Genomic DNA, 15,466 nt, shown 5'->3' on the forward strand with positions numbered 1-15,466 from the left:
CTAGGCAGGCTTTTAGTATCTCCAGAGGAGATTCCACAACCTTTTTGGACAGCCTGTTCCAGTGCTCCACCACTCTCACAGTAAAGATCATCTTCCTCATAATTAGATGGAAATTCCTGTGCTTCAGTTTGTGCCCACTGCCTCTTGTCCTCTCACTGAGCACATTTCTTGCTTTGAAAATATGGAAATAACTACACATTCACAATAAGAGCTTTGTAATTATATACAGATCAACATAAACAAATACAAGACTTGTAATGACTTTATTTAGACACATGTTGTGTTTTCGCTGTCCCTTTTGACAGAGGAGTGAAAGAACGTAAGCTGTTCTACATTCCGCTTTTAATACATGTACAGTAAGCCACAGCAGAATACAAGCTGGAGAAAAGTTCTGTCAGCATTTTCCATTCAGTGCTAAGTGCCAACACTATTTTGGTTTGCTTGTGCTATGCTTATGTACACTGGCCTCTCTGGGAGAGGGCTTCAAGTGAGATGGAAGCTGCTAGTATGAGCGGATCGCTGGTGGGACGGTCTGGCAATCTTCCTCATTCAAAGTCTTGTCGATCACTGGTCTGTACTTCAAGGTAACCTAAAGTAAAAGAGAACAAAGAACATTAGGACAACAGGATTAGAGAATGACATCCAAAAAACCCTAGCAGTTAAGATTTTTATAGGGTCAGAATTCAGTTCTATCTTTGAAATACCATAAAGCTGTTCTACTAAACACACAACAACACGTTTTGTCACCATTAGAAGAAAAAAGCTTTTGAACTAGCCTGACACAAGGGGAAACACAATTCCAGCTCAAATAGCAAAGTCACTTCCCAAAGATCAACAGTGCAAAATTATCACAATTTCCAAGGCTGTTTATGAGAACAGCTGTCAACAGCAAAAAAGCTCCTCAAGCACCAAGCTCTAAGTACCTTCCCAGTTGGGATATCCACGTATGACAGGGTGTGCTTTCTCCAGTGCTCCTCAAATGGCTTCCGCTGCTGGCCTTGGAGTGGCTTAGAGTAGTCAAACTCATCCACCCGTAACTAGGGAGAAAATGAGATTAGTACAGACCAGAAGCTGTATCGGCGAATCACTTTACAACCACGAGATCAGCTGCATTTCAATTACACCTGTAACCCAGCATGTCTCTGAACAGACAGCAAGCTTTCTCTTAACACTGCCTGTGTCCAATTTGAAATGCTCAGGCTTAACAAGGGCTCTAAGGTAACTTTCCTTGCATAGGACAACTATTCTGTTTCTGCATCTTTTTGTCCTGCTTATGCATCCATGATATTATTACTATAGTCCTGGTTTAGAGGTCTCTAATCACTCAGATGTGTACATGGAGCAACTCCTCTCAAGATCATTCCCAGTGTTCCATGCATCGGTCCTTTTACAAATAACAAATAAGAGAGCAGAACAAATAGGACCCAAACCAAATACTACACTCATCTTAACACTGAAGACTGTACTTTGAAGATGTTACAACTTTAAAATAATCCATCTGAGGACAAATAACAAGGAGATTCAATCCTACATTAAGGTCACAGAAAACATTTATACCTTATAATCCTCTCTGGCATGGGCACCCCGGGATTCTTTGCGAGCCTCAGCACCGTAAATGGTTTGTAGAGCACAAAGCATCAGGTTCTGCAGTTCAAGGGTCTCCACCAAGTCAGTGTTCCACACAATACCTGGTAAAATATCAAAATACTATGGAAGATGGTCTACAAACAAGAGACACACGTGTGAGTGAACCAAAGGTGCATCATCAGTTGCACTTAAATAACCAAGTTCTCTTAAGATAAACCACAAGGCATGGCAGTATCTGTCTGCATTGTGATCTGCTCAGCTGAAGAATGAAAACTGAGTGTTCAGTCTATGAATAGTCTTGCTACCTCTCTGCAACTCCAAACTTTCAGAAGATTCTAACAAAGTTCACAATTCATCTTGGTATTTGGACAAGTTTGCATCATGTTCTGAGGGCCTAGTTTGTACCTTACACATATAAATCCAATTTCAGTCCCTGCTGCTTTGAAAGATTTTTCAACCAGAAAACAACTGCAAAGGTCAAATATTTTACCTGATTACCACGTTTAGTAAGTAGGGCTCTACAAAATATTTTGAAAGATTCAAAATGGTCAAAATCTTCAGACTAAAATTTAAGAAACACGTTAGGTTTACAGAAAAAAACCCAAAAAACCAACCAAAAGCAAAGCCACCAACACTCTTCCTGGAGTGCTCTGGGCAAGGTGTGTTCTTTGCTATCAAATTACCTCTGTCAAAAGTCTTTAGATGAGCCAGATCACCATAAATTTGGCTAAGTTTCTCACAGCCTTCTTGGAGTACAGAACCAGTACGAAATACAGCAGCATGGTTTTGCATTGCCTGCAACGCAGTAAAACAAAATCAGTTTGATATGCTGCATGTCAAAGCATCCAACTTCCTCAGCTCCAGAAGAGTTCGATACAGAGCTGTTCTGAGCTCAAACTTGTCTGCAGCCTGAAAAACCCCACATTCTTCCATTCACCCCCAAACAACTGAAACCCCACTCTATTATACAGCAGGTAAACTACACAAGGGAATGACCATGAAGGGAAGAAGAATTAACAAGTGATATAACCTTTGCTGCACACACAATCTTCTCACCCACTTTTTCTTCTGCATGGCAAATCCTGAAGTGCACTTTGCCAAGTCACCAAACCCCACAGTTGCTTGCAGCTTATCCCACCCTATCCCTGAGAGTTTCCCCAGGGTTACCTTCTGCATGTTAAGTCGCACTTCTGAGGTCCTTATGCTTCCATTAGCAAACCTTAACTTGTCAAGATTAGCAACTGACTCTTCACCAGCATTTGGTTTAATGGAGGGAACTGGCTCTCCTGGTAAGAAAATTTCAGTAAGTTTAGTCGTCAGGCTTGGGTTTGGTTTCTGGCAGTTTCAGAGACTATCAATTACTAAAAATCAGATTTAAGTAAAACATAATCTGTTTTCTTCCTCTGAGGTGCACATTAAGTGTAACTTTCCTGAAGTTCCACCAATTGTATCCATGTATTTAAAGTTCTCAGTGGAATATGAAATCCCATTCTTTCCTACAACAATTAAAGACTTTATAGGTTGGGCAAAATTCTGCTATTCATTCCTTCAAAGCAGCACTTGATGAAAATTCTTCTAAACTATGGACTAAGCCTGTGGTCCTTACCACCTACTGCTATGCTTTCCTTGTCTCCTCAGTCCCAAACCTCCCACCTTTTCTTGGATGTGTAAGGGACCAGGAGCAGTCAATAAGCCTGGCAGTTAGACATGAGCTCTGCATTTTTCCTCTAATACTGGAAGCCACATGTTACTGGGCAACAAAGCAAACACAGCATTTTACCAGCACAGTTCATCTCACATGTAGCTTTGCATTCAGATTAATAAACCCCCTTCTATAATTTCTAAATCTAAAGAGCCACAGAAGGATTCAAAAAAATGTTGGCACAAAGCTGGACCAAACAGGCACCACAAGATCTAGGCTGATTCCATGAGGAATCATCAGTCTCAGCAGCTGGTGCAGTTTGGATATTAAGCAGTAAGAAAAGAGTTGACTATTTGTGGACTCCAGCTGCTCTGGCAATGTAACTACAATGTCCAGTAGGGAGGGCTTGCTTCTTTGTTTTCTCAGGTCAACAATTGTTGCTGAACCAGATTATTTTAAAATATATAAGATTCAGCAGTGAGAATCCAGTGAATGAGATACTGCAATTTTTACTCTCTCTCTCTCACCACTTGCATGTCAGTCCTTCTTATAAATACATCAGCAAGGTGGCAGCAAATTCCACTATACAAAAGTGCCATGTGTAAGACAGATTACATTTTGATTTAGAAGATGGTGCAGTATGTAGAAAATAGTCTTCACATTCAATAGTCTGTGTTAATTTGTCCAAAATCCTAACTGCTCCTGCCAATAGCATTAGCTCAATTCTAGTTTTGAAAGGATCAATTACAAAGCAAATAGTAATGTCAAAATATTTGCCTGGGAAAGAACACACCTACAAAAAGCATAAACCCCGATTTCTTCCTTTTCTAACAAGTAAGAGCCTATGAGTGTCATTCTAAATTTGAATCGGGTAGCAACAACTCTTTGTTGGGCAGAAACTATGTCATAAAAGCAAATGTCTCTAGAACAGTGAGACTTACCAGGCTTGCATGTACTTGCAATAGTCAGGGCACAAGCACGACCGAAGACCACCAAATCCAGAAGGGAGTTTGCTCCAAGTCGATTTGCACCATGGACAGATGCAGAGGCAGCTTCCCCGCAGGCGTACAAGCCAGGCACCACCTTATCCTCACCATTCACGTGTGTGATCACCTGACACAGCACACACTCCATGAACACTCTGAAAACACTCGGAAACAGTGCCAACCTCCTTATTTGCAAAGGCCACGTGCATGTAGGGATGGAACACAGCAACCTAAAGCTTCTGCCACCTCTAAACACGGAATTATCTTAGCTCTAAAGGGCAAGTAGAAATGTATGCAAATACATACATTTACATCTGTATGTATATACAGACAGGACTAAACCCCAAGATTTCCTTACATATTCTTATGAAGAGTGCATAGCTCTGTTTCACCACAATTCTGCAGCAAGTCAGAAATGCACAGGAATAAAGTCTGATCTGCACATGCTTCTAAGGCAAAATTTTACACTGAAATTTAACAAGTACACAAAGAGAAGAATTCAGTTGACACCATCATATTGATTTCCAACTAGTGTCAGTTGGAGGATCTGCTTTAGTGTTTAGATTACATGAACTAGAGGAATAATACACATTAACTCATGCTACAGAATGCAACAGAGCCCTACTTTGATCTATGTTCAATTATATTATCCTCAGCTCAACTAACAGAATTGTTGTCAGATCTGACAGTAATTTCATTTTAGATGTTGCTTGGAACGCCCGTCTCTAGACGGACTGGAACATGGTTATCGAGTTATTTTAAAAAACCAAAAAGATTGTGTGTTTTAAGTACTCTGACATCATTATTATATTATTATTAAAAATTGTATCAAGCATCCTTACATTTATAAAAAACATTCTTAATGCTTTTCTATTTGGAAAGTAATTTCCTAGTGTGATGATGAAAATACAGCCCAAAAAGTGACACGTATTCCTTACCTGTCCTTTGTAGTTAGTAGGAATACCTCCCATATTATAATGCACAGTAGGCAGGACAGGGATAGGCTCTTTAGTGACATCAACTCCAGCAAATATCATGGCTGTTTCAGAAATCCCTGGGAGACGGGTGGCCAGCTGCTGTGGTGGCAAGTGGTGCAACTGCAAGTACACATGGTCTTTTTCAGGACCACAACCCCTAGCAAAAAAAAAACCAAAACAACAACATTGGAATACATAACAGGAATTTACAAACACTAGCAGAATTTCTAATCGAGTTTGTTTCATTTCTGAAAATAAACAGGTTATTTTTCAAATGTTATCTGACAAAAATCAATATCTAGCATATTTAATAACACTGTGGCACTTGGATGAATTGAGGCCATTTTCCAACTCCCAGCTTTCTTTTCACAGTAATTCACATTATTTAAGATTTTCAGCTATTACATCTTTGCAGAAATATGTAAAACTTGGTAATTAGTCAAGAGAACAGCACCAAATTATTTTGTTTGTAGTAAGAGCATATACATAAAGCTTGTTTGAGCAAGTGTCTCTAGACACTGAATTTAAGAGGAGACGCTTAATATCATCTGATCTCTGTCAGTATCATCAGGAATTAACAAGAAAGATTTTCTGCCTCACACACAGAGATCAGCTTAACAGTCATTAAAGCTCACTGTCATGAATTACCACATGCTTATCAAATGAACTCCTGCACTTCACAGTCTAGCATGATTAAGAGTTCATTCTGTAGCTTTGTGAAGAGCATTTAACTAACCTTCCTTCACGGATTTCTATGGTCATAGAACGAGACACTACATCCCTGGAAGCCAGATCCTTGGCAACAGGTGCGTATCTCTCCATGAATCTTTCACCTTGACTGTTGATCAGAATACCCCCCTCTCCACGACATCCTTCTGTGATAAGGCAGCCAGCCCCATAGATACCTGTTCAAAAACAAAAACACCATTAAAGGAGATTTCTCCACACAATTTCACAATCAGGATGAACACTGAATAAAAATGGTCTTCACAAAATAATCAGAGGTGCAGATTTTATTCCACCCTGATCATACCTCTAGGAACTGTCCCTCAAATGTTGTTACTCCTTTTAAACACTCTTTCCAAAAGGTAACCAAGTTGATTTGAAACACCCACAGTATTTCAAATATTAAAACTGGAAGTGACCTGCACCTATCAGGAGAATTTTATTAAGACCTTGTGGACCGTCACCAATTATTTTAAGATTTTTAATAAACCAGAAGTTAAATGTTTCAAGGTCCATTTGCTCATTTTTGTTCCCTCTTCTGTGCTGAAGCAGTACAAGATAGCTTCAAATCCTGTGGAACATAAAAGCTTACTTGGTATCCCTTTTCCTTTAGAGAAAGAAGGCCTGTTACTCTGCAGCACTGGTCATCACAGAAAATAAAAATGTAAACTAACTCATGCACTTCACTTGATAATTATCCTAAAAGCTGCAGAATTATCATACAAGCAGTGAAGCTTCTTTAACTAGAAAAACTTTAAGTCAAAGGAACATTGGATCCCTATGATATAACAATAACATTGTAAAATTATGCAAACCATTTACAAAAGTCGCATCATGAGTTAAAATGAAGCATTTAATTAGCTACAAATCTCGTTTGTGATCATTGTTATCCACAGTTTAGATACTGATCACGTGCTAGAAAAACACAGTTCTATATATATACCTTAACTTCAACTACCCCACTTCATTGAAGATGCTAGTATATAATTCCCTAACATTTGCACCTATCCCATTGCTCTTGTATCTCATATGAAACCCCGTAAAATATTAAGGACAATGGAAATATAAGTTTAAGAGGTAGTTTCAGCTTGTAATTCATAAAACTTCTTTCTTAGTATTGTAAGGACAGCACCTCAAAATATTAAACACTGCTCTTTAAATTAGAACAGCTGAGACCTTGCTCACATCATATGTCTTACTCTCAAATTTATATTCAACAACAGCTGCAGGCAAGTCTAAACACTTGTCACAAGCAACTTCTAAAATGCTGCAGAAAAGTGGAAACCAACTTGAGCCCATCATGCTTGAGGTGACATCATACTGGTGACCTGTCACTAGTGGGGTTCCACAGGGTTTTGTCTTAGGGCCTGTGCTCTTCAACATCTCCATAAATGACTTGGACACAGGACTATAAGGGATACTGAGCAAGTTTGCAGACACTGCAAAACTGGGAGGAGCTGTTGATTCCCTCAGAGGCAGGGAGGCCCTGCAGAGAGACCCCAACAAATCAGAGGGCTGGGCAATCACCAACTGCATGAAGTACAAGGGAACTGCTGGATTCTGCACCTGGGATGGAGCAACCCTGGATGTATGGACAGACTGGGGAAAGAGATGCTGGGAAGCAGTGCCTTGGAAAGGGACCTGGGGGTCCTGATCAATGGCAAATTGACCTTGAGTCAGCAGTGCCCTGGTAGCCAGGAGGGCCAAGCATCTCCTGTGGTGCATCAGGCACAGCATCACCAGGGAAGGGAGGGGATTGTCCCACTCTGCTCTGCACTGGGGTGGCCTAACCTCGATTGCTGGGGGTGGTTTTGGGTGCCACAATATAAGAAAGACATTAAACTACTGGAGAGTATCCAAAGGAAAGCAACAAGGATGGTGAAGGGCCTTGAGGGAAAGCTGAATGAGAAGCAGCTGAGGTCACTTGGTCTGTTCAGCCTGCAGGAGACTGAAGGGAGACCTCAACTCAGTCTGCAACTTCCTTGTGAAGGGAAGAGGAGGGGCAGACACTCATGTCTTCTCTGTGGTGACCAGTGACAGGACCCAAGGGAATAGCCCTGAAGTTGCGTCAGGGGAGGTTTAGATTGGTTATTAGAAAAAGGTTCTCCACCCAGAGGGTGGCTGGACACTGGAACAGGCTCCCCAGGGGAGCCTGTTAAAGCACCAAGCCAGATGAAGTTCAAGAAGTGTGTGGACACTGCTCTCAGGCATATGGTGTGACTCGGGGTGTCCTGTGCAGGGCCAGGAGTTGGGCTCGATGTACCTGATGGGTCCCTTCCAACTCAGCATATTGTGTAATTCTGTGACATTTTAAAACAACATAAAAATCTGTTCAACTCATTAAAAATAATGTTGTAAGCACAATTTCATATTCAGTACCTGTGGGGTGAAACTGCACAAATTCTAAGTCCTGGCAAGGGAGCCCAGCTCGTGTGACCATGGCAGTTCCATCACCAGTACTGGTATGAGCAGATGTGCAGCTGAAGTAAGTGCGGCCATACCCACTGCAGAACACAAAAGTTAACAGAATTAACAGGAATAAAAATTAAAACATCACTACAACATACCACTAACTATGCTGTCTGCACAACAGTGGAAAGGGTTAATAAGAAAAGTGCTTAAGTTTTACCATCTCCTGTACTATTTCAACCAAAAGAAAACAAAACTGGTTTAGCCCAGTTTTGCTCAACCATACTTGAAAAATGGCTGGTGACACAAGGTTGAAGAAAAAGAAAACCAATTCCAAAGCAGGATTGTTAGGTTAATATCAGAAGCCTTTCTGCCAGGAAAAAAAAAAGCTTATTTCAGAAAGTTCTCTCAATGCATACCATTCAGTTTCATTTGAACTATCATTAGCAGTTTTATAAAAAATAGCATATAATGATGGTTTGATTGCCCATATGGTCCAGTTTTTATATTCTTAGATTTAAAAACTTAGTTGTCCAGGTATTGAACATTAATTATTATGCTGCAAACATCTAGGTTAGCCTCCAACGTTATTGAGAACAGCCAATCAGCCCAATTTCAGGACAAACTCTCAGGAGAAATAGCAATGTACATATTCCATGTACTTCAAAGTACACAATCATGAAAAACATGTCAGAAAGACAAATTATGTAGGCAACCTTTTATAAATTAATTTGTAAGTGTATCTTTCACAGATACATTTATAAATATTTTTCATATTTAAATAGATAGGAGAGTGCCATAAGAAGCAAAAGACTAATGCAAATAGCATTCTAATAAACATATACAAACTTTGCAACCAAGTAATGTTAAGTTACACTCATAATATGATAATTTTATCCTAGAACATTAGAATTACAGTGGCAGTATCTTAATGAAAGTAGAGTCTCTGAAATTTTGACAAACGTTGTTTCCTACTTGTTTCCTACAGGAAGTTCAGAGCTCTACAGCCAAACATGTTGGCAGCATTGCAGCAATGTCTGTTTAAAACAGCATTTTAAAAAAATCAAAGACCATCTGAATCATACATATTACTCTTACACATTCTTACTTTATGTCACATTTCTAGAATTCAAAGTCAGACCTCATACCAAATTCATACTTGGTCACAAAATTAGCATGTGCCTTCTTTCAGAGGGAATGACTGAATTCAGTTATATTCCTCTTAGTGTGGGGGGAATGAACCTATAAATTACGTTCTGTCAGTCAATGTATCTTCTCCACACTGTGGATCTGAACACATGTACAAGCACACAAACTTCCAGCTGGTAACAGTCCCAAGTTTTGGTCCTTCATCACAAATGTTACGTTACCCAGTGGCAATGACCGTGTTCTTTGCTCTAAAACGATGTATGGTTCCATCTTCAATGCAGAGGGCAATAACACCACGGCATTCTCCATTCTCCATAAGTAAGTCCAAGGCAAAATATTCAACAAAGTAGCTTGTATCGTATCGTAGAGACTGGAGGGAAATTACAAAAGGAACTTTTACTGAAGAAACCTCTCTTCAAAACTGTCCATGCACATGGGCTCTCTCAGGATAAAAAACATGCCCACCAACTCTCAGGGAAGACTGTTTCTTCCTAACTATTTATTAAAGGAGTTGCTAATTAATCTATGCTAGCTGTAAAAGACACAAGTAGCGGCAAAAGGACTTAATTCTGAGCAGTTGGGAGCTAGGCAGCAGGGCCTGTCATTTCAGTCTACACTTGGCAACACGTTAGCCAGCTGCAGTGCCCCATACATGTAGAAGCATGCTGCACTTGAGCTCTCCCAGAGAAATGAGAAACACCTCCAGGAGCCCAATAAACCAGCAGGAGCAGCAGGCACTGAGTCAAGCATTCTTTCATGCCCTCAGGGATCAGTTCTTGTTGCAAGTAACTCACTACCATTTTCAAACAGCCAGCACTTCCTCCAGTTATGGGTTGTGGAATTAATAAGCAGACATGCTGGAACACTGGTCACTTACTTGCCATAGAACAAGCTCAGGAATGCACAGTAGGCCTTAATACATTTACACCTTGTTTCCCCCTCCTCCCAGTCTGAAGATGAGTGAAAAAAAAATGCTGGCTTGTACCTCTTTCAGAGTTCCCCAATGCTGCTGTGTCAAATTTTTGGAAAAAAAGGGCTTTTGGGGAGAAATTTACATAAATTCTCTTTGTGTCTGGTTAACAGACACAAAAGTACTAACAGTGCAGAACTAGTCCAGACCACAAAGCCCACACTGTCCACTAATTAGCATCTATTGCTTTCATCCCTCCACATTGCCTCAGGAAGGAAGATAACCCAGAACTGCTATAAGCCATTCCCCTGGAATCCTCATTTTTAAGTGACCAGTTACATGTTTGTTTGGTTTGGGTTTGATTATCTTTTTTCAAACTCTGGGGGGAAAAAGAAAAATAAAAACAGTAAATGTAAACACAAAAACCCAAACCAAGTTAACTCCACACTGCTTACCCTGCCATACAGAGTATGTAAGAGTGAATGTCCAGTCCTGTCTGCAACACAACAGCATCTGTGGGCCTGTCCTCCTTTTCCAAACTGAAGACTCTGTCCACCAAATGCACGCTGATAGATTTTTCCTTCTTCAGTTCTGCTGAATGGCATCCCGTAATTTTCCAGCTGTTGAACCCAAATACAAGCATCAGAAACTCTTGTGCATCACAACAAACAAGTTATTTTAAGGAGATCTCCTTGGAAGCTAGCCTGTGTTATTTATAACTACAGCTGACATCAAATCCACGAGTCTCACCTCTATCACCGCAGCTGGGGCTTGCTCAGTCATGTAGTGTATGGCATCCTGGTCACCCAGCCAGTCTGACCCTTTCACTGTGTCATAGAAATGCCACCTCCAGTTATCATCCTCCATGTTCCCCAGAGCAGCATTGATCCCTCCCTGAAAATGAAAATCCATTTTCCTGGAATTACATTACTCAAATACAGCTTTTGTAGGTTTACCACATTTCTGTTAAAAATCACATACCAGATATGCACCCTGTGTACAAGAAATGTGGTCAAGCCGGGTTTAATGTGGCTGTGAAACTCCTCAGTTTCACAATGGCTTGTCCTGCTTTTTTGTGTGATGCAGTGAATCACAGCTACACAACAGGCAGAGAAGCAGCACTGCATTTTGATAATGTTTAGAAATGGGGAAGAAAAAAGAGGCAGTATAATGAAATAAAAACATAAGGGGAAATAGGGGTTTTAAGAACAACTGCAAGTGAGATTAAAAAAACTTGTCTTGCAATGTCATTAGCTTGGAAGCAAAAGGAAACGTACTTGTTACTTAATATAAAGCCTGGCAGTGATAAGTTCATGGTTAAGCTCTTATGATCTTAGAGGTCTTTCCCAAACTTACTGATCCTCTGATTTTGTTATATACTACCCTACAAAAAAAGTTTCAACTAAATATGCGATATTGATAAAACGAAGCATGGCCTTGAAACAAGATGTTCAAGTGCCCCATTCCTAGAAGTGTCAAAGCCAGGCTGGATGGGGTCCCGAGCAATCTAATCTAATGTGAGGAATCCCTGCCCATGGCAAGGCCATTGGAACTGGGTAACCCCTAATGCCCCTTCCAACTCAAACCATTTTATGATTATTCTACATCCAAACCAGCTTTCTGACAGCAGGCATTTTTTAAACATTTGTTCTGCCTCATTTCTCACCTGTGCAGCAACAGTATGAGAGCGAGTGGGGAACAGCTTGGTAACACACGCTGTGTTAAACCCAGCTTCTGACAAACCAAAGGCAGCCCGCAGACCTGCTCCTCCTGCACCCACAACAACTGCATCAAACTCATGGTCCACTACTGGGTATTGTGTGGAAATCTGGAAAAATAAATCACTTTGTTATGATTACAAATAGTTCAGGATAAGTCTAATAAGTTTCATAAAAACACAAGTAGGATAGGTATAATGTTCTTAACAGACTTTTGCAGCAATTGCTACATCTGCTCTCTTGCTTGGAAACTATCAATAAAAAGAGCCACACACTTCAGCAACTCAGTCTCACAAAGCAATTGAACACAGTGCTCCACTAAAATCCTGCAAGTTTCATGCCTGTCAAGCATTAGGTGCATTACTGAACCACAATATAAAAAGTACAGACATACCGAGTCAGACACCTTTGTGGAGGCATTTTTCTTCCCATAGACTGTGAAGTGTAAGTTCCGTGCGGGAGCCTGGCACGCTGCTGGCCACTACGGAAAGAAGCCAAGACAACTATTATGGAACAAATGTTTCCACAGGAGAGACTTATGGCACTCTCAGCTACCCCACATTTATAACAAATCTTCGCTCACCACTGGTAGCACATACACAAGAGTATTAATGTATTTTAGAGCTACCTGTACTGAAGTTCTGGCTTTCCTATAATCATGCTATAGAATCAAAAAAGGTTCGACTGATGAGAGAAGAGCCTGCAGTTAACAGGGTGTTCCAGACTATCCATTATTGACTTCTTCTGCACCGACAGAAGAATATGTCTGCAATTAATGCTGAAGTATTCTTCTGCTTTGCTGCAAAGATGAAGCTTTGTGGGAACCATGGGAAGTAATGGAAAAGTACTCTCCTGTCAAGTAATCCTCAGAATTTGAGTTATTTCAGGTGGTCATAGTACTGAAAATTAAAAAAGGTTGTAGGGAATGCTCTTCCAGCTGAGTATTGCTTCAAAAGTCACAGATATTTCTCTAATCCTTTATGAAATTAGTGACCAATTTAGAACCACTTATTAATACATAAACTCAGCACAAGGATGCAAATCTTACCCTTCTGCAATATCACTCCATATCCCCTGACTTGTTCAAAACCAAACCAAACCAACAAACACCACACCCAAACCTATCCAGTATGCAGTCTTTGCTTTGATAAGATTAAGACAGTCACAATGTTAGTCTCCACCTCTCCAAGGTATCAGAATCTGGTATTCCTTCTTTACACAGTTCAAAAAATAAGCCTAACTCAGCATGTATGATTACTGAGAACAGCAACACAAAGCCATGTCAGGGACCTGTCCAGTGCCATCAGCACTCCCCTATTTGAAATATAACCTAAAAGCACTGGAGTGATATCTGCAGCTGTTACACTCATGGTCCCACCACTCTACAATATGCTAACAAGTGGCTCTTCCCTCCTCAAACGTCCACCTCCTCCCCCACCCCTGAAAGGAACTCCAGTACGCTTTCTTCAACCTAGTTTTATCATTTCTCATACCAGTTTCCTCAAATTATCTTCTTGCATAACAGCAAATCTGCTGTGTCATTACACTTGCTATCTCTGGTTTTTGCAATCACCTTGGAATAAGATCAGTTCCTATCACCTATTCATAAGGAGTTCCACCAGTACTCTCCTCCAGGCAGCTACTCTCTCCCTGTTCCACACTGCTGTGTTACCAGGCTTTGAGCTCAAACAAAAGCCCACAAAGCAGGAAGAGATGTCACACTAAGTCTGAAGGAAACACTGACTACAGTAATCCTGAATTTTTATGCCACCAGGAAGATCACGGCCCTTTTGAAACTAAAGGTTCAATCAGGGCCAGCTCACTGCCATCTAAAACATGGAGACACTCTTTAAAGGCTTCCCTCTCTCTGCAGTTGTCTTTTCTGCACTTGCTTTGTAACACAAGTACAATTACAGCCCACTTTTGTAATCCCAAACTCGTTATGGGCATGCAGGATGAGAACAGTGGGAAGAAACTGAACACTCCCACCTCACCATGGAGAAGAACAAGCCTTCACACACAACTTACAGCTCCCTAACACAAACCTGCCAGACTCCTCAGCAGCCCCTTCTGGGCACAATCACCAGCCAGGTTCAAGCAACTCAGATAAACACTAGCTTCCCACACATGTCCAGAATCACAGAATGCATTAGGCTGGAAAAGGCCTCTGAGACCATCGAGTCCAACCAATGACCAAACACCACCGTGTAAAACAGACCATGGCACTAAGTGTCACATCCAGCCTTTCCTTAAACACTTCCAGGAATGGTAACTCCACCACCTTTCCGGGCAGCCCATTCCAATGTCTAGTCACCCTTGCTGTGAAAAAATTCTTCCTGATGGCCAATCTGAACGTCCCCTGGAGCAGCTTGAGGCCATTTCCCCCCTTCCTGTCACCTCTCCTCAGGCAGCTGCAGAGGGATGAACTCCCCGCTAAGCCTCCCTTCTTCCAGGCTTTACATCCCCAGCTCGCTCAGCTGCTCCTCACAGGACTCGTGCTCAGGCCCTTCACCAGCCTCGCTGCCCTGCTCCGGACTTGCTCCAGCACCTCCATGTCCTCCGTGCACTGACAAGCCCAGAACTGAGCGCGGCACCCGAGGTGCGGCCTCAGCAGGGCCGAGCACAGGAGCACAATCACTTCACGGGTCTTCCTGTGCGCACTTTTGCCGATACACACTAAGTCTGCGGCGAGCTTTCTACCCCGGTGCTCGGGCCGCACCTGCCAGGCTCCTCCAGGGCCTTTCCCAGCACATCCCGTTCCCGCTGCCTCCCTCAAAACCCTGCTCAGGGCCTCGGGCTACGCCGCTCGCTTCCCGAGCCGGGAGGCGCGGCCCAGCCATGCCCACAACCACCTACTCCCAGGAACCTGCCCCCGGGCCACGAGTTGCGAGGTCGCTGCCGCTCCAAAACAGCACCGGAGGAACCGAACCCGCCGGGGGTGGGAAGATCACCGGGCGAGTCAAGGTCACGGAGGAGACAGCGGAGCCGGGCCGCCGCCGGCGGGAAAGCAGGGCAGGAACAAGGGCAAGGACAGGGGCAAGGACATGGACAGGGACAAGAGCGGGAGCAAGGACTGGAAAAGGGGCAGCGACAGGGACTCACCGCCCGGGAAGCCGCGGCCGGGCGCAGCCAGCGCTTCGCCAGCCCCCGCGCAGCCGCCGCCGCCGCCATCACGCACCGCGGACTTGGGCTGGGGAGGGGGGAGCGGGCGTGAAAGGCGCAGGCGCGGGGCTCGGCGGGACAGACCAACAGTGCCGCGAGGGGGAGCCCTGCAGAGCGATGCCGCCCCGCCCAAGAGCAGCGTGATGGAAGATTTCTAAACAGCTCCCGTTTTGAGCGTAAAGAGCACTTTAAAAAAATCA

The 15,466-nt window shown here is 42.5% G+C and overlaps 1 protein-coding gene across 1 annotated transcript; it reads right to left on the reverse strand.

Annotated features, from left to right (window-relative positions):
- Positions 1-244: 244 nt before the first annotated feature.
- On the reverse strand, positions 245-15,352 carry SDHA (succinate dehydrogenase complex flavoprotein subunit A). The gene is made up of 15 exons (XM_038129756.1): positions 15,207-15,352; positions 12,499-12,585; positions 12,053-12,214; positions 11,137-11,280; positions 10,842-11,006; positions 9,698-9,846; positions 8,298-8,422; positions 5,929-6,097; positions 5,154-5,349; positions 4,171-4,342; positions 2,755-2,873; positions 2,271-2,382; positions 1,558-1,688; positions 924-1,037; positions 245-589 (listed from the first exon to the last, which is right to left on the reverse strand). Exons 1-15 carry the CDS (start codon positions 15,273-15,275, stop codon positions 503-505), a joined length of 2,001 nt encoding a protein of 666 aa, XP_037985684.1. The 5' UTR covers positions 15,276-15,352; the 3' UTR covers positions 245-502.
- Positions 15,353-15,466: the final 114 nt, after the last annotated feature.

The sequence above is a fragment of the Motacilla alba genome, chromosome 2 (assembly GCF_015832195.1).
Source record: "Motacilla alba alba isolate MOTALB_02 chromosome 2, Motacilla_alba_V1.0_pri, whole genome shotgun sequence".
Taxonomy (NCBI): Eukaryota; Metazoa; Chordata; class Aves; order Passeriformes; family Motacillidae; genus Motacilla; species Motacilla alba.